This window comes from Typopeltis vanoorti, chromosome 11 (assembly GCF_054136105.1).
Source record: "Typopeltis vanoorti isolate ZY-2024b chromosome 11, IOZ_Tvanoo_1.0, whole genome shotgun sequence".
NCBI lineage: Eukaryota > Metazoa > Arthropoda > Arachnida > Uropygi > Thelyphonidae > Typopeltis > Typopeltis vanoorti.
Window position 1 is genome coordinate 37733793 of NC_143559.1, and position 23663 is coordinate 37757455.

General features: G+C 33.6%; 1 protein-coding gene across 1 annotated transcript in view; it reads right to left on the reverse strand.

Annotated features, from left to right (window-relative positions):
- LOC150101447 (serine/threonine-protein kinase D1-like) overlaps positions 1 to 23663 on the reverse strand; it is a 384746-nt gene that overhangs the window by 208111 nt on the left and 152972 nt on the right. The window contains exons 11-12 of the mRNA XM_090400796.1: positions 22837 to 23026; positions 14150 to 14168 (exon numbers count right to left, since the gene is read on the reverse strand). Coding sequence (XP_090256922.1) covers positions 14150 to 14168; positions 22837 to 23026 — 209 coding nt within the window. The remainder of the gene's footprint in view (positions 1 to 14149; positions 14169 to 22836; positions 23027 to 23663) is intronic.

Sequence of the window (23663 nt, forward strand, 5' to 3'; positions counted from 1 at the left end):
CTATACTCTGCAAGGAACAGCATGAGTTTACTAAAGGAAGGTCATGTTTTAGCAATTTGCTCATATTTTATAACAATGTTACAGCCAAGTTAGATAAAAAGAATGGATACACTATGATAATGATGGATTTTTCTAAGGCATTTGAGGATACCACATAAAAGGCTGTTGCATAAACCAGAGAATATGGGATTGGAATATAAACTCTTGACTTGGATCAGGGGATGGTTGACAGACAGATATAAAAAGTGGTATACAGTGGGTGTGAATCAGCCAGATTTAAGGTGACCAGTGGTATACCTCAGGGTCCAGTCCTTGGGTCATTAATGACATCAGGCAGAGTCTAACATCAGATGTGCAATTGTTCACCGATGATGCTAAGATAGACAGGGCAATCAGGGATACTACTCATATCTAGCACTTACAAATGATTTGAATAGGCTGGAAATTTGGGCAAACAAAAATGGCTGTCAGTTTAATGTTAGTAAGTATAAAGTTATGCACTTTGGCATGATCAGAGTTCCAGCGGCATATTATTTTAGCAGGGTTATGCTACAAGAAACTGATGAGGCAAGGGATCTTGGCATACTGGCAGATAGGAATTCGAAGTTCAAAGGTCACATAGCAAAAGTTGCAAATACAACTCGGAGGATAATTGTGAAGTTGAAGCAAACCTTGACATGTAAGGACAAAGGAGTCGCTTTACCTATTTATAAGGCTTGATAAGACCACACCTGGATTATTGTGTACAGATTTGGTCTCCCAGATTCCAAGGGAATAAAGAAGCTGAGCAAAGGGTGCAAAGAAGAGTTACAGAGATTATATCCAGATTATGGGATTTAGATTATGAGAACAGACTGTGAGTATGTGGATTACAGATTCTGGTTAACAAGAGAAAGAGGTGTGATATGAAAGAGGTCTATAATCTTTTAAATGGGTGTTATAGGATATCGTCTGATGAAATGTTTTGTTATATGGAAGGTGGGAGAGAACACGGGGACATCCATGGAAGTTAAGTCTGTCCATGATCAAGAAAGGGGACAAGGGCTAGGTTTTTTTTCTCATAGAGCAGTGAGTGAGTGGAATAGTCTGCTTTATGGGTAGCGAGTGCATCTAGTGTGAATGAATTTAAGGGAAGGTATGATAGCTGGTCTTCGTCATCTTCCCATCCAGTCTCTAGGCCACATGGGCTGTTCTGCTCCGTCCATCTTTTTCTTGGTCGTCCACTATTCCTGTTCCTGTAGGATTATATGTTAAGATCATTTTTGGTAACCTTTCTCTCTGCATTCTTGCTAAAAGGTCCAGCCAGTTTTTCCTATATTTGATCACTGAGTCTGTTATGGGATTGATTTTGAGATTTTTAATTATTTCACTATTTTTTTTTTTATCTAATAGAGTAAGTTTTTTTTTTCTGTTTTCCTAAGGAATTCATTTCTGCTGCCTGAATTCTCTGTATGTCTCTTTCTCCAAAGGTCCAGATCTCACTTCCATATAATAGTGTAGGTTTAGCTATTGTTTTGTAGACTGTCTTGTGTGTTTTTATACGTAGTTAGGTTTAAAGGTTATGTTAATTACTACGGTGATTTTTATAAAGTTTGTCATCTTAAAATCATTATCTATTTCAATTATGTAAGATAGTTTACAGCCTAGGGATTTTTGAAATTATTAACTTGCTCAATTATATTATTATTCATTACTGTTTTACTTCTGACAAGGTTATTTCCATAAAATCCATGACTTTAGTTTTCTCCATAGACATTTCTAGGCCATATTGTTGTATAATATTATGTAAATTATAAATTGATTTCTGTAATTCATCTTCAGTCTTTCTAAAGATGATCTGATCATCAGCAAAGAGTTTGTCTATTTTTGTATGTTGACTGATTCGGAAGTCACACGTATTTACTTCTCTCCATTTTCTGATAATATTGTACACATATATCGAATAATATGGGTGATCAAGGACAGCCTTGACGGACTCCTCTATTTATTGGTTTCCAAGTAGATATGATATAAAGAAATATTGCATTCCAAACCAACTATACAATGCTCTATTAAACATATACCATAGTAATGAAATAGCAATAAGGCAACATGATTAATAGAACATTGTATAGTTAGTTTGGAATGCGATATTTCTTTAGAGTTACCCATAGTTTATTTCTCAGAATTTTTTCAAATGCTTTTATATGATCAATGAAAGCTATGTGTGTTTCAATATTGTATTTTCTATGTTTTACTATAATTATTTTTAAGAAAAGATGGGTCTATACATGATCTTTCCTTATGGAATCTGTTCTGCTCTTCTCCCAGTTATGATTCTATATAGGATTGGGTGATTTATAGCCTCCATCAATAAGTCCTTGACTCCTGGAGAATTCAGATAATAATAATAATGACAAACAAAAACACATTCAAACAAATTATTACTGAAAAGCACTCATACAGAGTCAAATATATAAAAAATCAGCATCACCTACAATGCATCATAGTTGCTTCTGAAAAGCAGATGATGTTAAATGACAATAATTGGACCCTATACAATCAATTTTATTTTTAGGGACATGATTTTCCTTTATAATGTGGTATATAATTTCATTATCTCTAAATACATGACTTAACATATCTCACTCAACATATCGCAAATTTATATATGATGTTATAAATTGTTTTAATAGGGATGGATGATTTCAGGCTGATGTTTGTTAACAAGCCTGAAGTGTAAATGATTATTCAGTACCTTCTCAGGAAGTATTTAAGATCAACTAATTATATTACCCTTATTTAAGCTACTCTCTAAAATGAAAGAGTAGCTTATTTAAGCTACTCTCTCATTTTTCAAATGGACTGTTCTTATCAACGAGTGCACCCTAGACTATTTTGGCTTAACTAGCCCTTTTGTCTTTCAAATGGTCTTTGACTCTCTCTTTAATCTGCATTTACGTGCTTCTTTTGGTAGTCAATATCTTTTCTATTTTATGTAAATTCTCTTCCCATTTCTTTTTTGTAGTGCCTTAATCTTCGCATTAAAACATAAATATTTAATTCTCTTCTGATATCTTCATTTTTTTTTTATGTGATCTAATTCTGTACACCATATATTTAACTACATATATTACCAAACCATGCAATGAAGTAAGACTGACCATTATTTTATAGAATTTCAACTGGATTTCATGTCTAGCATTTTTTAAAATTCAATGATCACATTCCTTTTATACATCCGTATACAGGTTGTTATTATTATTATGCTACATAATTTGGTTTAAACTATTACGAAATACTATCAAACCTGTTATTTGTCAGGATTCCAATACTGTGCAGTTTACAATTTGACCTTGGAACTACTAATTGCAACAAACACCCCTCTCTCTCTCTCTCTCTCTTGCTAACCAAAAGTTCCATTCTGTTTTAATGAGATTATCTCTATTTACACATTTAGCTAACAATTTCAAGTTCAGTTCTAACTTCATTTTTAATATGATCCTGCCATTCAGTCCCAAACTTTACTTGCGACTCTCACATTTGTGCTCTTATCTTTCAATAAATGTTTTATTTCTGACTCAACTCTCAGATCCATAAGTTAAAATGGATATAAGTACACTTTGTTTATTTCTGGTTTAGTTTGGCTAATTTTTTATTATTCCATATAAATTTATTCAATTGGCTCCCTAATATACCTTGCATATTATATTGTTCACTGTCATATTTAGTTTGCCCATCTGCCCCAAAAGTTATGCATAAACAGATGAAATATTTTACTTGTTCTATAGGTTCGCCACAGAAAATGCATGACATTTTCTGTGCCTGCTTTATTCATGCTTTTGTCTTTTTAATGATGACCTTGATGCCAAACTTGTCAAAGGTTTAAAAAAAATCTTGAAGGCTTGTACTGGATTTATTTAGAAGTATGTCATCTGTATAAAGCACAGTTGAATATTTTTGATTTTGATATCAAACATAATGCCTTTGCTTTAACGTAATTCATAAACATATGATGAATAAGAGCGAAAATCATGTGCATCCTTGCCTTACACCTAATTTGACATCAAACCATTTTTCTATGCCTTCTTTAATTCTAAATGCTGACTTATAACTTAAATATAGACTACATTGCTATGTATAATGAACCTTTTATCCCATGTAATTGTGGAATTTTAAATAGCTTTTCTCTTGACATCATATCACATGGTTTTTCCAGATCTACAAGGCTAATACTGATCCTTGAAACATTTATGATTTCTTGACTATTTGTCTTAAAATAAAAATATGATCTGGACAACTCCTATTTGACTTCAACTCAGCGTTTTGCAAACATGCTTGCAAAAATATTTCCAACACTCAATAGAGAAACTGCTCTTATTCTCACAGTGTTTTTATTTCCTTTTTGTACATGGTAGGTACTATGAGAGCTTTACTCCAATCATCTAAAATTCAACTTTCTGCCAAAGCCATCTGAATTATGCAGTGTAACCACTGGAAAACTTTTATACCTTGATATTTGAGCATTTCTGGTTACATATCTTTTTTTGCCTCCTTTCCACATTTCAAGTTTCTGATGACTTTCCTATCTCAAGTATTGATATGTACTCCTAACTGCATTCCTCTTCAATATTTTCTACCACTGCCATGTGATTTCTTATTCTCACAGTGTTTTTATTTCCTTTTTGTACATGGTAGGTACTATGAGAGCTTTACTCCAATCATCTAAAATCCAACTTTCTGCCAAAGCCATCTGAATTATGCAGTGTAACCACTGGAAAACTTTTATACCTTGATATTTGAGCATTTCTGGTTACATATCATCTTTTTTTTACCTCCTTTCCACATTTCAAGTTTCTGATGACTTTCCTATCAAGTATTGATATGTACTCCTAACTGCATTCCTCTTCAACATTTTCTACCACTGCTGACTGCATTTAACAATTCTTCAAATGAAGTAGTTACTCCTCCAAACATCCAAAAATATCTTTATATGCACTGTTTATGTCCTCTATCATCTGACTCCTTTCATTCCTCCATTTCTAAGCTTCTTTAATAGCTGCCCAAACACATTTTTCCACCTTCAATATCTGAAATCTTCCTGACTTTTATTTAGCTACTTATATAAAAGATAATTATCTTACTCTGTTTTCTCTGTATTCTCTGAGGACATTTGCTAGTTATTTTCAGTTTTTTTTTCTTTTCCAGGACTACCAATTTAACTTCTTGAATCCATCATGAAGTTGGAATTTTTCTCTCCTTGCAAATAACTTTACTATCTCTCTAACTGAACTGATGTTTTCTTCAGAGTTTGCACTGTTTCCAATGTTTGGTTTTTGAACTTTCTTTAAATTTTTTCTTGAATAAAATGATTTATATATATCTGAGTCTACAGTTCTCTCCTGAAAGCTGCTTGAATTCTTTTTTAGAACGTTCTTATTTATTCTATTTTTCAATATGTTTCTTCTGCTCAAAAGTAAATGGCAATCACTTTCTATTTCAAATACCTTCATGCCAATTCAAAATATCACTATCAACAATAACATAACTAAATACTTATTTCTTGTCTTCTCTCTATGTGAATTTGTACACATCATGTTGGAAGTTGGTGTCAGTAATGAATATTCCATGTCCTGAACAGAAATCTAGCAGGTACTTTCCATTATCATCAGCTTTGTTCTTCTCTCCAAATTTTCCCTAAACATTTCTCTATGTCTAATATTCATCTTCTATTCCACTCCTTAGATCTCTAACAAAAAATGAACTTTTTCTTCACAGCAGCTGCCTCCCTCCATTTCTTGTTTAAGGAAGTCTTTATGGGACTATATGCACAAACAATTCTTACTATCAAATTCTCCATCTTGAAGTTACTCTTGTACCATTTAAGAAAAATTAGAATAGCATAATTTTCTCAAAGTCTAAAATTATTAAGTTTCATCTAAATCCCATTCTAGAGCATCTCATATGGGCAGATAGATATGAAAAGAGAAAAAGACATGATGCTAATTACAAGTACTATTCATTTGTGAGCACTGCAAAAAATTGATATTTAAACCCTAGATGCTTGCATTTTCCTTAACATTTTAAATTGCTTCCAAGAAAAGAAACTTAATGACAATTCTGGTCATCTCTTAGAGACATCTATGACTAGAAATAATCATATAAATAAAAATAAGCTATGTGGTACATTTTGTAATTTCACAGTTTATCCAAGTACAATGAAAAATATATCAAAATAAAATCATTGAAACATGACCATCGATTAGATGGTCATGTTTCAATGATTTTCAATGATTTTTCAATGAGTTTCAATGATTTTTTCAACAATAATAAAGCATAATTATCTAATATAAATCAGCTATATAACATGCACAAAAAAAAAAACTTTACCACATTCCATTCTTTACAATCATTTTGACCAATTTTTGCAGTATCAGATTCTGAAAAAGAAATAATTCATATATTCTAATGCTTACAAAAATAATAATTCCATAAGAGTACACAATTAAAATAACTGCAATTAAAAAATGCCTATACATTAAGGACTAGAAAGGGGGGGGGTTAAGAAAACATGAATATGAATTTAATACAGGATGGACAGAAAGAGGAAAGAAGAAACTGTTCATGACAGATTTGAAAACCTGCAAGTAATACTTTTTTAGGAAATAAAGAAACAGTTGATAATAAAGGACATAAGTAGAAAGAATGATTAAAAGTGTGTTAATTTGGAAATGACTTAAAGGACTGGCAACCAGTGGTGACTGGTGAAAATTTTAAGTGAGGGTGCTGCATATACAAACAAACCAAAAAAAAAACACTTTTTTTTTCTTAATCAGTAACGAATTTATTAATAAATAAATTTACATATTAAAAAATTGCTTCATTAAAAATATTTCATCCTCACCACGAACAAACACCAATAATAAATGTTTCGTATCAATAGCAATGACAAGCGCAAATGAATATCGGCGTTAGATCGCAGTGCATTTCTTTCACGATAACTGAAAAAATATAATTATTTTCATATTTTCAACAGTGACGCTCGTCATAATTGAGCCTTGTATCTATAATAAATAAATAATTATATGTTATTTTAATGAAATAAAATAAGATTTACAAAAAAAAAAAAAAAAAAAAAAAAAACACGCACCAATAATAAACGTTTCATATCTCACAGAAATAACGCACGCAAGCTTATGATACATTGCCCAAGCGGCAGTGTATCTAATGACGTAACATGCAATGACAAGCGCAAACGAATATTGGTGTTAGATTGCAGTGTATTTATTTCGTGTAACAATAATTTAAAAAAATAATTCTTTTCATATTTTCAACAGTGACATTCGTCATAATTCAGCCTTGTATCTATAATAAATAAATAATTATGTTATTTTAATGAAATAAAATAAGATTTACAAAAAATAGTTCACCATGAACACGCACCAATAATAAACATTTCATATCACAGAAATAACGCGTGCAAGCCTATGATACACTGCCCAAGCGGCAGTGTATCTAATGACATAACGTGCAATGACAAGCTCAAACGAATATCGTCGTTAGATCGCAGTGCATTTGTTTTGTAATCTAAAGCATTAATCGAACATTTCAAAGTATTAACTATTCAATCAAAGTCAAAACATAAGCTCTAACCTTTAACGTGTTGTATTGCATTTATATAATGTTGTAAGCATTATTATTTATAAACACAGACAAAATTTAATTTTTTCCTTGGGGGTGCTGCAGTGTCGCAGTGCTTATGCACGAGCCGCCACTGCTGGCAACTAACTGTTAAATATTTCTCAGCAGATGCAGAGGATACTGAAGAAATTGCTGTTGATACTACTTCTGAAACAGTAACCATTGAAATATCTTCACAAAATGGATGCAAGAAATTATATTTTTCTCTGGGCAAAAGGGACTGCAGGGAAAACTGAGGAGAGCTAGAATAATTATCTGTTTAATTACATCCTTTTGTAATGAACCAAGAATTTTTAAGAAGTGAGTGCTCAAAAGGCAAAAACAGTATTCAATAGTTGGATAGATTTGTGATTGATAATTATTCAAAGATGAAAAAACAACTGGTTCAATAACAGAAACTTAATTTCTTGAATGCTAAGCACTGCCTCAAGCTTATGATGTGTTTATGCAAATAACTGAAATAACCAAGAAGAGATAATTTCAGGTCTACAGATGAATGTTGATATTATCAAACATAAGAGTAAGAGAAAAGTTCTTTCTTAAGAAAGAATATAGAAATTGAGAGGATGCCAGAATTAAATATAATAATGTTGTCCAGTAGATGGTTTGACAACAATGGTTTGAAGATCAGTATTTAGGAATGCAAGGAAGAGTATATTTAAGGAGACAAGTTTTTGTTAATTTGTGGAGTACACAGTCAGTAAAATAAGAAATTACTTGTAAAACTGGATTGAGCAGTAAAGCGAAATGACTGATATACAGAAGGAAAAGGGCAGATGGTGCCCTGTGGTACAAAATATTAGTTGCCAAGAAGTGGAATAGATATCCACTCTCAACACATTGTGTGACCAAAGAAAAAGATGGTGACCAAATGCAAAGGACAGAAAACAAACCATAAAATGATTACTAAATAAGCTTTTGTTCCAGACCCAGTCAAATGCCTCAAATATGCATGATCTTCCTATGGTAGAATCCATATATTTATTATATATTATTTATAATAAATAAGGCATATAATAAATATATATATAAATAAAAAAAAAATATATATATATATATAATAAATATAATAAATAATAATAAATATATTATTATATATATATAAATCATATATTTATTGGCTCAGTGGTTTCTTGATAGTGTGGATTTCTTCATTTCTTTAAATATGATTAAGGTGAAGGCAATCATTCCTTCTTAGCAACAGACTAAATAGATGCCAATTTAGGTTGCTGGACATGTTGAAACTAGAACAGGAAAGTGAAAATGCAACTTAAAACAGAACTCTGAAAACAAACCTTTAGAATAATTGGAAAAATGCCATCAGTGACCAGTGTATAGATATGACAATATTTTTCTCATCTTTTTCTAGAGAAAAATCAAAGGAAACACTGAATACTTTGTGTCTGGAGAATATCTATCAATCATTGCTAGAAATGGAAGAAATGCAAGAAACCAGAGATGGACTTTGTCTGTGATGATAATGAAAGGAATCATCTCAGTACAAATCTGGTGGAATCATGGTTGGACAAAAGTTATAGCCATAGTTCTAACAAGTGACCAGAAAGCAAGTTCCCTGCTTTTCCACTTTCAAATTCTAGCTCTGATGAGTTAATAATCTGTCTAAAACTATTTCAAGCTTTAGTATGGGCAGAAACAGATGGAAATTTCAATGAAATTCAGTTGTGATGTGATTGGTTCATATTGTGGTTAGTCTTCTTGTAGAACTAAAGTTGAGAGATGGGATGAAAATTTGAAGCGAAATCAGGTTCTATATCTAGCAGATTTGTAGTGCCAATGCATCAGTGCAAATATCTGCATTAGAAAAATAACAATAACCCACAAACGAAATAGAGAAGAAATCAATGTTCATCCCATTTAAGAATGATTATGTCAATACTTATATACTGATAAAGGGATCATCACTAGACCCAGAGAACAAACAACAGCCACAGTATACCAAGATCACTAGTGAGGATAAGTTCAAGTGTATATGAAGAGGCATCAGGACTGTGGAATAACCTTAAAATCAGTTATCCTCAAAAGAAAAAAAAAATGTTGGGACATGCCACATTTGATTTCCAAAGGTTTTTTTTTTTTTTTTTTTTTTTTTTTTTTTTTTTTTTTTTTTTTTTTTTGATCTGGGATCAACTTGACCCACAGTTCCATTGCATTCAAATGAAACCTAGCATTAATCAATCTTAAAATTTAATCTGTTTCCATGATATACATACAAGTTTCTCCAAGCAATCAACAATCACAGAGGTTTGATCAGACTGAATATCTTCCTACTCAAGATGTGTCTATCCTGAATATACATAGCTGCTTCATGCCACTAAATGTCAATTTTGTTTAGGTCTTGTTTGATATTGTCAATCCATCTCATTCAGGGTCTAACTCTTTTCCTTCTGGATCATTCAACATAATCCTGTTGATCAACCAAATGTCCTGCATTCTGACAACACGGCTGAACCATCATAACCTTTTCTTACATAAGGTAATGCTAAAAGGTGGCTGATGACTCCTCTGTCATTATTTACAACTCAAATACTATCTTACATCTAAAATAGTCATTAAACACTGTTGATCAAAGCATCAGGTCTCCTACGATTATCACTCTTACTCAATGTCCATGTCTAAGCTCCATAATGTAAAACCAAGAGAACTAGACTACTGTAGATTTTGTGTTTTGTTTTTACTGATATTTTTCAGTCTTTCCAAATTTTCCAGAATTTTTTGAACACTCCTGAAGACATCTTTGATCTTCTATCCACTATCATATAAAGTATAAAGCTCTTGGAAAAGTTACAGCTAGCTGTCCAGACAAAATTCAGCAGAAATGAAAACCATACACACAAAAATGCACAGAAGCCTCTAATGCAAAATTAAACTCAGGATAAAACCAACAGCACACAGACAGGGAATTAGAAAACCAGAACCCGAGTGTCTAATTAAATGCAGCTGAAGTGACAGGCAAAAAATACCTGGGACTTTACCTCCCCATCCTTTTTTTTCTATATAAAGAAAAAAAAGGAGGGAATATTCAAATCTCCTGTTTGGAGAGCTGGATATTATCAAGAGTAAACAGAAGTGAAGTGAGAATTCTTGAAAGACAAGTGTGGTGCATTGAAGTTTAAGAGGTTATTATCCTCATCCTGCTGAAGAGCAAAGAGATCAGAATTTAATACATTGGTTATGGGAGATCCTACAACTTGTAATGAGTGTACACTGCAAGGTTTGTCAAATGAAATGAAAAAGGGATGTGAAATGTACTGTTATCAACACAGCTATGGTTGGATGTGCAGGGAAGAGTGAAAACAAGTACAGAACCATCAGTACTCCAGCTCCAATAAGGAAACAGAGAGAGAAAGCCATCAATCCTGAAAAGTAGAATGAAAAAATAAAGAAAGCTTGCAACAAAACAGCAAAGAGTAGAAAGCATTTTGCAAATTCCCTAGAAATTTAAAGAGTGACCACATGAGCTTCTTCTAACCTTTTCATGACTTGTTGTCCAAACGAGGATATGATGGAGAAGATCAGCTGTGGATTGACTGGCTAAATCCATACTGATGATCAGTAATTAGTTAATGAGCCTCAAAGTAGGGAAAATTTGGCTGTTTAAAAGACCTTCCCAACAATATTTGAGAACTAAAATAAAAACAACCAGATTGTAGTTTGTTGACAGATTTTTTTTTTCTTCTTTTTTTTTTTTTTTTTTTTTTGAAAGGGTTGAATATAGGCTTGTTACCATGCTGTAGAATAGATGTCTGTTGAATAGGAAAGATTGAAAATGGGGTATAGGAAAAGTGTTAATTCTGGAGCACAGAGTTTTAGCACAAAAGAAGTATCACCAAGACTATTTCACTTGTTCGTGTTTAAGTTTTTCAGGATTCTTCTGATTTCTTTCTGAGAAAAGAAAAGAGGCATGTAATAAACAGTTACTGAGAAAGTGGAGGTACTTTGCCTTGATCATCAATGCAGGAACTGGAGAACTAGAATGATGATAAATGTTTTTTTTATGACCACTATATATTACATAAGATGACAGAAAAATTGGGTTTAATAGGTCAGAGATTTTATACAAACTATTAACCTACTAGTTTCACCACGTTAACTGGTGGCTTCTTTCGGGCCGATAAATCTATACATAACAGCTTAAAAACAAAAATGAGCTTAAGTTACGAATTAATACATAACTGAAAGATGAAAAAATATCAAATTCATAGAAACCATTACACAAATGTGTGGAGCATGGATGTTAGCACTTTGTCAGTCATTTTTAAGCAGGTGCTATAATTGGCTGCGAAGTTGAACTCTGATGTGTTGAGAGATCTTATGAGTGATTTCCAGATATCACAAAGGATCATCCCTTGGTTTCTGTTCAGGGTGCCTTGTGAGCAGTTAACAACTGCGTCTTCTTTTATGTTGCAGGAGGTGTAGTCCTCTTCTATGTATGGCATAGTACTTTTATCCCATTCAATGTTGTGGTTAGCGTTGGAAAAATGGAAAGCTAAACCAGAATTGTCCTCTCTGTTGTAAACAATAACAGAGAGGACATTACTCCAATGTAACATAACCCCCTCAGGAAAAAGAGCACTGACTAATTTAAAAAAGAACAAAGAGATAATTATCCTTAAAACTGACAAAGGCAATTCCAATGTCATTTTAAATATGAGAGGTTATGCATCAAAAATCTCGTTTTTACTTTCCGACATCCATTTACTGTCAATTAGACTCAGACCCTACTTGGGCAAACCATATAGAAACCAACAACCTTATGCATAACATGGACACATGGTCAATAGACCTTAAGAAGAAAGTGAAGTCAATGCATCCACTAACTCCACGTTTATATGGATCAGTGAAAGTACACAAAACCAATATACCTCTTTGTCCAATTGTAGATGGAATAAACTCCCCAACTTATTTGTTATCCAAACATCTTGCATGTCTTCTAAAAGCACATATTAGAAATACAGACACATATATCAAAAATACACAACACTTTATTGAAAAGTTAAGAAATATTTTCATATCAAGAATAGACATTCCAGCTAGTTTAGATGTGTCTTTATTTACGAATGTCCCAGTGAATGAAGTTATGACTCTCATAGGCAATCTGTTTCCTCAAGACATCACCCAATTTTATGGACATTGCCTCAATTCAAATTTCTTCAAGTGGAATGGAAAGATCTACAAACGACTTTCAGGTCTTGCAATGAGAAGTCCTCTATCTCCTCCATGTGTGGACTTATTCATGGAAAAGTTTGAAAATAACATCTTACTACATACGGATCCAAAACCGTCAGTGTCGTGGAGATATGTTGATGACATATTTATAATATGGAAACATAGTGAGGCAGAACTATATGATTTTCTGACTTCCATAAACTCATTTCACCCCCAAATCAAGTTCACCTTGAAACTTGAAAATGAAGGGAAATTACCTTTTTTTTTTTGGGACATTAATTACAAAACAAACAGGCGACAGCATTGGTCTAAATGTATACCGCTAGCCGACCCACACAGACCATTAGCTACATTTCATCTCATCACACCATATTTCACAAAAATTAAATAAAGAATAAAATCAAATTCAGAAGAATTAGATTTTATTCTTCAAACATTAACAAACAATGGATATTCGAAAAAAATAACAAAAAGAATACTTTTCTCCAACCCCTCTCGACAGCAGATCCAAGAAACTCATCACAAAACTTCTATTTCCATTCCTTTTGATGGCACACTTTCACAAAAAATTGCCAACCTGCTAAAGCCTCACGACATTTGAATTATCTTCAAAACAATAAAGACAGTACATAATATGTTACGTTCACCTAAAGACAAGAATCCTTTCAATAAACACCCTTGAGTTTAAAACATTCCTTGTTCTTGCGGCCTGAATTACATCGGACAAACTTCTAGAAGTCTAGAAAAAAGACAAAAGGAGCACATCGGATATGTAAACAACAACAGAGAGGACAATTGTGGTTTAGCTTTTCATTTTTCCAAAACTAACCACAACATTGAATAGGATAAAAGTACCATGCCATACATAGAAGAGGACTACACCTCCTGCAACATAAAAGAAGACGCAGTTGTTAACTGCTCACAAGGCACCCTGAACAGAAACCAATTTGATACATTTTCAATGTCAAAAAAGTTGTCCCAAGACACATAAGAGGAGACAATTTCTATTGGCGCATCAAGTTTTATTGTTTTTGCACTTAAGTACCTACTGAACATAACTTTTGTTTTTTCTCTATTTTAAGACCTATTTCTTTGCATTCTATGTTCAGTATATTTATCATTTCCTGTAGATTTTGTGCTGATTCTGAAATTAATATATCATCATCTGTGTATCTTAAACTGGTTAATTTTTCACTTTTTATTGTCATGCCTTTAGTACTCCAGTTAATTTCTTGAATCATCACCTGAAGTACTGCTGTAAAAATTTCAGGGAATATAGAATCTCCCTATGTTATACCCTTCTGTATAAGGATCTTGTTGCTTTCTATTTGTTGTATTATAGTTGCCGTTTCATTTTTGTATATTTCTTTTAACAGTTCTACATATTCACTTGGTATGGATTGATTTTCTAGAGTTTCTATTACTGCAGAAGTTTTGATGCTGTCAAAGACTTTTTCATAATCTTTAAATGCTAAACAGAAAGGTTTTTGGTATTCTTCTGTTTTTTCCATGTTCATGTATATGGTCGATTATACTATATCATTTTCAGAATTGGGCCTACTCTACTGGTTGTTTTAAATCCAGAATAAGTGTTATTCTGTTAGTTATTGTTTTGGTATTTTATACAGAACTGATAATAGGCTAATTGGTCTGTAATTTTTGGTTTCTTTATCTCCTTTTTTTATAAATTAACGTTAATGCTGTATTATTCCAGATTGTAGGTATTTTTCCTTTATCAATACATAAGGTAATAAGGTTTGTTAGATGTTTTATTAATTCTTCACCAGCAATCTTTATTAACTCAATATGAATTTCATCTTCTCCTGGAGCTTTTCCATTTTTCATTTGGTATATAGCTTCATGTACTTCTTTATAAGTTACTGATAGTTCAAAATTATCATCAATAGTGAAGTTACTTCTAGTATTCTCTTTGGTTTTATCTGATTCATCTTTATAAAGTTCTTTGTAAAATTCTTCCAGTCTTTTGATAATTTCTTTTGGATTTCTTGGTACCATTCTTTTCTTTTATTGCTACTAAGTGTTTGTTTCCAATCATCAGGCTTCTTGGAATTTTCATATTTTTGTTATTTTCTATTATTTGTTTGATTTTACTAGTGTTATAAGCACTGATTTCATATGTTATCCCTTTCCTTATAGTTTTGCATAATTTTTGAAGTAGTTTTTATCTTGTTTCATATATCTTCTCTTTTTCATCATGTTTATGGTTTCCTGCGAAAGTGTTTTCTTTATTCTTTGTTGATGTACTTTTAAAATTATCTACAGATTGCTTGATTTAGTTTATCAACATCCTCTTCAAAAATAATAAATTTAGTTTAATCCTTTATCCAAGTGTGAGCAAACAAAGTTTGCACCTGAAAAAAAAACTCTTCAAAAATGTTTATTTTATCTAATTTTTTATTTATAACCCTAAGACAATAACTGAAAAACAAATATAGAAACACAAAAAATAACCTAGCTACACATTTAGTTGAAGTGCTTTCTCATACTACTGACCATACCTCATTACATATCAAAAGCTCAGCCCATTTTAAGTCCAGTATTCAAGACCTCATGCTCCACAACACTGACCTAATGGTCAGTTTCAATGTCTCCTCCTTATTCACAAATCTCCCACTCAAGGACACCCTGGCTCTTATCCAAGCAGAATTTCCTCCTGATACCATACCTCAGTCCTGTTTCAGTTCACTATGAACTCAGGCTAATTTGTTAAGCATGGAAAGTTCTACAAACAAATAGGGATTATAGCCATGGGCTCCCTTCTTTCTCCTCCCCTAACTTTTTCATGGAGACATTTGAAAAGAATGCCTTAAATTCTTTCCCCTTAAATCCACTATTTGGCTATGCTATGTAGACGATGTGTTCGCAATTTGACCACATGGCTGGGACACCTTACACACTTTCTTATCCCATTTGAACAGCCAACATCCAAGGATCCAATTCACAACAGAAATAGAAAATAACAAGAATCTGTCCTTCTTAGAAGCTCTAGTTACAAAAATGTATCTCTGACCACAATCTACAAACACAGGTAAATACATCCATCAACAGTCCAACCCTCCCCCCCCCCATCCCAACAATTTGGAACTATGGTTCTATAAAAACCTTAGTCCACCAGGCAAAATGCAGATAACATTGCATCCAACACAGACTCACCAACATAAAAAACACCTTTTTAGCACAATAGTTATACCTCCCAACAGATAAAAAGAATTCTATCACCATGTATCTACACCCCTCCCCTCCCTTCCAAACATGGATTACAGCAAGCCCATCACCATCCCTTATATTCAATCATATCAGAAAAGGTGGCCAAGATCTTAAAAAAGCAAAACCTTGTGACCACTTATAAACTGGATAGAAAGCTCGCAACCCTTATCCACTGTCCCAAAGATTAAATGCATCTCTGACCTAGATACACCCTCTGGATTTACTAGGAGTGTACCAGGTACCCCTGCAGCTGCAAACATTCATACTATGTCCAAACAGTTAGGACAGCTAACATCCTATCAGAGCACCAAGACTGCATCTGTTTCCACCAATAAGCCTGCTCAGGATTTGCAGAGAATGTCCTGGACACCCAGCACAGAATCCATTGGAAAAAAGCCACCTTATTCCACCAAAGCAAGTTTAAATTTGAGAGGCTTTTCCTTGAATCTGTTACAGCTCTCACCAATTATCTCAACCTACACAAATATGGTTGTATCAAACTGCCTCTCACATGGGAAACCCTCCCCATCAGCAGACAGTCAGCTCAACAGCTAAGAACACCCAAACAAAGCCAACAGGTGGCATAATTATAGGACATCAGGTCATCCTGTGTTATTCCTGTTCCATCTTTGTTACTTTAGTGTGCCTGCGTGCACATGTTTAATTCCTGAAGATGTCAATGTAACTTTGGCAAAATATAGGAAGTAATAATTAAATATGTTTAGTTATTATTTATTCTACATTGTCAATTTCCTTAAACAACACGATACTGGAGAATCAATGTATAAGCCTAAACACTAGGATGCTTTACAAACAGGAAACAAGATGTCTGCATTTAGGTCTTTCAATATCTTTTATTGTTGTTGCTGTAGAAGCTCGTGGGTAAGATGTAGGCCAGATGTGAGGCTACAGATATGTTCTCCTGCCAACTGTGATTATCTTTAATTATCGCCTTGGAAATTTTTAATAGAATGGAATATGAAGGTCCTTATTTCAGTTATGTTATTCAGTGTGATCAGGAGAATGGCTGTTAAAAAGTGATCTATGAAAAGGAAACCTGGATGAGGTTATAGTCGGAGTTACGAAGCAGAGAAATGATATTTACATGGTATTCGGAAGCAGAGATGGATAAGAAAAGGTCAAGGGTTTCAGCAGGATGGTGAGAATTATCTGGTATTCTGATGGATAGATGGACTTATCTGTGTTAGGTTTTTGCAAATGGCAACATTATTTGTTTATTTATTTGGGGCATGAAGTAACGATTATTACGTTTGGTTCCCTTGTTCTTCAATTTAAGAGCTCCTACTCCTCAATCTTCTAATATGCAGTTTGAGCGATACCCTCTGCACAACATACTGTGAAGACTCAGAGCCTCACTCATATTTGAAGGTACAGCAGCAGTAAAGGTTCTGAAAGTTAGCCAAGAGACAGCATGTAAGACAAAATCAGAGAATAACATATTAGAAGGCTTTGGAGTGGAGCTCTCATAGTTCCCATAAAAATAAATTAAAAAATAAATAAATAAAAAGCTGAATGTGAAAATTACAGAGGAATTACTCCATTAAGTGTTCCAGGGTAAGATTCAGGCAAGCAAAGTTGAAAATAGACCGAGAAAAATGTGGATGAGAACCTGGAGAAGAACAAATGGTTTAGGTCAAACACAAATGGTTTAGGTCAAACCTGTCAAATTGATCTTGACAGGTTGTCAAGATCAATTTCTCACTTTATGACAAAAAGTTGAAATCATAGGAATACAACAAGGATCTGTGCTAGTTTTGTAGATCTGGAAAAGGGGTACAACAAGGTATCCAGAGAAAAGCTTTCCAAAGAATATAATTATATGGGGTAAATGGAACTTATACAGATCAATACCTAGTTTATATTTAAAGTTGTACATCAGCAGTTAGAATTGAAGAAAATACAGCAAGATTGTTTGATGTCAAATCAGGTGTAAGACTAGGATGCACATTATCTTCAATGATATTCATCATCTATATGGATCGCATTATGAAAGAAAGTGGTATTAGGCCTGACATTGGAATTGGAGATGTAAAACTTAGTTCTTTTCTTTGTTACCAATGACGATGTACTTAAACCCATGCAGTGCAAGTCTCCGGGATCCTGTAACTAAATTGAATAACAGATATAACAAATTTGGCATGAAAATCAGCAAGAAAAAGATAAAACTATGAAAACAGATAGGAACATAGAAAACTTCAGCTGCATTCTAAATGAGAACCTATAGAATAAGTAAAATATTTCAGCTATCTTTAGATACAGATTTTAGCAAAGATGGCAAATTTGGAAATAGACAACAGAATCAATAAAGCTGGTATGATGGGAAGCCACTGAATAAATTTATATGGAATAAGAGAGAAATTAGCCGAAACACTAAATTAACAATATATCCACCAGGGTCCAAACCAGTTTTAAATTATGGATACGATATTGAATTAGAAAGAAAGCAACTGATCAAAATTAGAAATGACAGATATGAGGATTCTTTGAAACATCAGCAGACACAATCAATAATATCGTGAATTATTACTATTACATCTCCATGGAGTTGGCAGACTCCTCATGGGAGGTTCACTCAAGTGACAACATATTTATTGTACTGAATCTTATAATCCATAACACTCCCTGCATTAACAACATATTCCAGTAATGCATTCCATTCACTCACAATTCTCCATGTAAAAAATCTACTCTTCACACTCCTTTTCAACACATTCTTACATGGAAATTTCACCACACTCTTATATGGAAGAATCAGAGATGGTCTCTGGTTCTTCCTCTCCTGCCTTCTGCTCTTTTTATAATCCCTCCGTCCCCTCTAGATTAATCCAATAAAATCTCCTCATTAACTTAAACGTCTCTACCATATCACCTCACCTCTTTTCCTCCGATCCACCAAACTCTGCAATCCACATTTCAATCTCTCTCTGTAGCTAGCATTCTAGAGTACTGATATTGTGGCCAAATCTGAGCATAGAAGTAAGTGTGGTAGTTAGTGCTTTATACACTAGCCACCACAAAAAAAAAAGGAGGAAAAGATAAGGATGTGGCATAACCACATCCTTATCCCTACATGTTACAGTAATAGCAGCACTGTGATGTACAGTCTTTGCAACACTAGCAATATGCCTTCTAAACTTGTCTACTGTCAACCATCACTTCCAAATCTCATCCACTTCCTGCAGTACAGCACTATCAATATAGTACACAACCTTATATTTCTGCACTCCAAAATGTAACACCTTGCGCTTATTAATCTTCCTGAAGGGAATTAACATCAGCAGTGCTACTTATAATTCTCTTCAACTTTTGCATCATCAGCAAACAACTGAATCCCCAGTCAATCCACATGATATATCATTTACAAACAAGTTAAACTGCAGGGGCCCAAGAACAGAAACCCTGGGGAATGACACTAGCTGTCCTCCTTTTTTTTTGAGACACTGCTCCATCATACACAGCTTGCTGGTATCTTTCAGAGAGTCAATCACCAATATGCTATCTATTCCCATCATCTACAGCTTGTACATCAATTTATGTGGTAATCCATCAAATGCTTTTGCAAAGTTCAAGAATATCACTGTATATGATTATCCCTTTTCTAACACACTCATTACCTTATCATAAAATGCAAGTAAATTGCTAAAACAAGACCTAACTTTTACAAATCCATGCTGACCATCATAAAGAATACTGTGTCTATCAACTCAATCTTGTATTCCATTCCTAACCAATCACTCCAACATCTTGACTACAACTGCAGTTATACAGATTGGTCAATAATTGGACACTTCTGTCCTAGAACCAGCTGTTGAATGGTCCTATTCTGTCTTCTTTCTGCTCCTCAGGAACTTTACCCACTGCAAAACTTTTATGAAATAATCAGATCAAGGGCACAGCTAACATTTATCCACATTCCTTAAGGATACATGGTGATATGTCACCCATTCCCACACCCTTATTAACAGCCAATCCAATCAAAACCTGATTCTTTCATTTCCAATTCTCCTAATACTTGCCTCCCTTCCATATACTACATGAATTTATGGATATCATTTACATAAGTATGATCCAATTCTCCTAATACTTGCCTCCCTTCCATATACTACATGAATTTATGGATATCATTTACATAAGTATGATATATGCTGATTAAATGCTCATTCAATAATTCCACTATATCCTTTGCAACAGTCACTCTGCTGCCATGACTATTCACCAGTGTCAAACTGCCACAATTATTCCTCCTCTTGCTTGCCATATAGCAGAATAATTCCTCCCTTGAATTAACTTTGGCCTGACCAGCCAATCTTTTCTCATAGTACACTTTCTCTTTCTTTACCATGCTTCTAACCTTCCTAGCTTGCACATTATACTCTGCATGGATCTGATCACCACCAACTGTTTTGTACCTCATCCACAGCATTTTCTTTTTTAATACAGCTTGCTTGATTTGATATGGTATGCAGTTATACACTGCTTGTGTCAGATACTGCCTTATGAATTTCCATTCACTGTCACCATCTTTTTGCACCATTCATCTATCCAACATATTGATGCTAGTTGACTATAGCACTTCCCATAATTACTACCTTATAATTCCACTTATATCCTTTTCTGGCAAGTAACTTTTTCTTGTTTCACCACTTGACTAACAAGTACCTCATGATCACTCTCAAAAACCGGTGGCGGTGTCAACACTTTGTTAACATCTTGTGAAGTTATCACCAAATACAAAACATTAAAGCCTCTAGTTGCCTCAGTCACATGCTGCTTAAGATATTTATCTCTCAGAAATTCAACAAACTCACTCTACTTATTTCCATTTCCTATCTCCTCCTTCCATTCTATATTCCTGTAATTAAAGTTTCCCACCAGGATCACCTTCTTTTCACGTGCCCAACCAATTTGCATAAACATTTTGCAGTTAGTATTCTCTACACTCTGTGGTTGCTATAATAGCATACTATCAGATATACTGGCCTATTAATTTCAACTACACACCACACAGATTCAAAATCTGCACACATACTATCAACTTCCATACTTTGTGGACACAATTCCTCTGCAATCATTAACAACACTTCCACTCCTGTTTTCACCTTCCTATCCTTGCAGAAAACTGTATATCCTTCCATTTCTATTCCGGAAATCCCATCATCCTCAGACGATGAATTTTAACTTAACTTAAACCGATTATCTTTGGGCATACTTGACTTAATTAATGCAACAACAGCTCTCTTATTTTGAATATTCCTTACATTTGTATACAAACATAATCCTTGTGCCTTTGAGGCCATTCTACCAGCACTGACATTCTCTACTCTCTGTTCAGTCTGACCACTCTTATTTCCCTGATCCTGACTCTGATTGCATTCATACTTGTCTCGTGCTCACCTTTATGTATTCAATCACCTTGTGCTGCCACAACCACATCTTCAACCTTGCATCCATTTTCCTCCTGTCATACAACCCATTTAGCAGTGCTATCCTGCTTCACAAGACTCCTTTAATCGTTAGCTATATTAACCTTTTGATTCTGTGCCTTCTCAACAAACAATCACCTTTCTAAATGCCAAACACAAAACCCATTCAAATGCAATTCATCAACTTTAAACCATTCCAACTTTTCTTTGAATTCACTCCACAGATTCACAAACTGAATTCCCTTTGCCTCACACAACTCAGCCATCTTGCTATTCAATGTCTCTGCTCTTCTTCTCAACTCACCATTGTCATATCTGGGCAACATGCTATTTTCTCTACACTCTTCAACTACTACTAATTTTCATGCCTGCTCTTTCCTTCTCTGCACAGTATCAGTAATTTGTTTCATTGTTCCACAAAAGAAAGTATGTTTGTGTACTTATTAGTCATCACACATCTTTGTTGAAAAGGCAGTAACATTTTCACCTGCTTCTTTAATTTTATCCTTATCTTTATAGAGCGTTCTTATTGCTGAATCAATTTAAATTTGTGTGCAATGTCAACAATCTTAAAAACAAACTCAACTTTTTGTATGATTTTTAACTTTGTATCCAAACTGATAACAGCACGTCCCTTTTAATGTGTCAACACATCTTCATTGTTAACGCTTTCCTCTACCAGTCTTATTGATATGTTTAAAAAGGTGCAAATTACACCTGTAATAAATTATGTAAGTGTGGAAACAATAGCATCGGAAGTGTATTGAACTGCCATTTACACACCTCTGTTTTTGAAGTTCATCTTCAAATCAGCAACAAATTTTGAACTCACAGATATGAAGTGATGTGCTGGGTAATGTGCTGTACACACAGCACATACACAAGTGTTTAGCAAAGTACAGACAGCAGTCTAACATATATGCATACATTGGTGGTGGTGGGGGGGGTGATGTGTAAAAGTAAATCCACATAAATCAAGAACTACCTGTATTTTGAAATGAAAACCAGTCTTATATCTATAGATAATTTACATAATTAAATTATGAACTATGAAAAGGACATAAACATAATGAAAAGATTTAACTCAAATGATGAGTAGAGGAATCAACACTATACCTTAAACTAATATTATAAATAGTAATCAAAATCTCTCTCTAAATGTATGATCAGTAGGCTACAAAAAACATGTTTAATAAGAATGTATAATAAAATGAAATATATGTGGACAGTATAATGAAAACTTGTTAGGAAACACATATAGAAGTTTACTTACTTGTACTATAATGAACCTGGTTACTTGGAGTAATTTCTGGCATCAGAGCTTGTCTTATAGCTACTTCCCATCCTCTGGCAACATCTGGATCCTCTCCAATAAAATAATCCACATTGGCAGTGCGTAGCTCTAGGTAATGACGATCTAAGCGGCCCTGGTTGTTTATATTATGTCTAGCAACATCTACAGCTAAGATTTCTGAAAGTGGAATTTCCTGCAAATAATATGACATACTTCGTACTGATATTCTGTTAAAAAAAAAAAATTATTCAGTACTAGAGCATGTTCAATAACTTTGAGATTAATAATAATAATAATAATAATAATAATAATAATAATAATAATATTATTATTATTATTACCTGATCTTTTTAAATCTTTGAAACCCATCCTAGAAGGATTCATTTAGTTGCCATCTCTTCCCATGAATTCAGTGAACCCACCACCCATGGGAAGAATCTGCTTCTTTGCTTATAGCTGTTAACAATGATGCTGTTCCATTGAAGAAGCTGGAATAGAGTAATACTTCAAAAGATGTAATTCCTTTGAAGAAACTGGAATAGAGTAAGGCTTCAAAAGTTCCATAACAACTTGTATGAAAAGTTTTCAATAAGAGTTGATACTTCCATCTATGGATACATTAATGTAAAGGGAGACTAAGTCTAAGATTGCAAGGATGTCAGATAATGAAATGGGAATTGAATAGGTAGTTTCTGGATAGATTTAAATAGGATAGATTCCTTAATGAAGGAATCAGAATGATGACTGAGGAAAATGTCTTATTGAGGAGGAACTGCTCAATGACAGATGGCTGAAGCTCAAAAAAATCTCATGACTCCAAAATTGGGGCT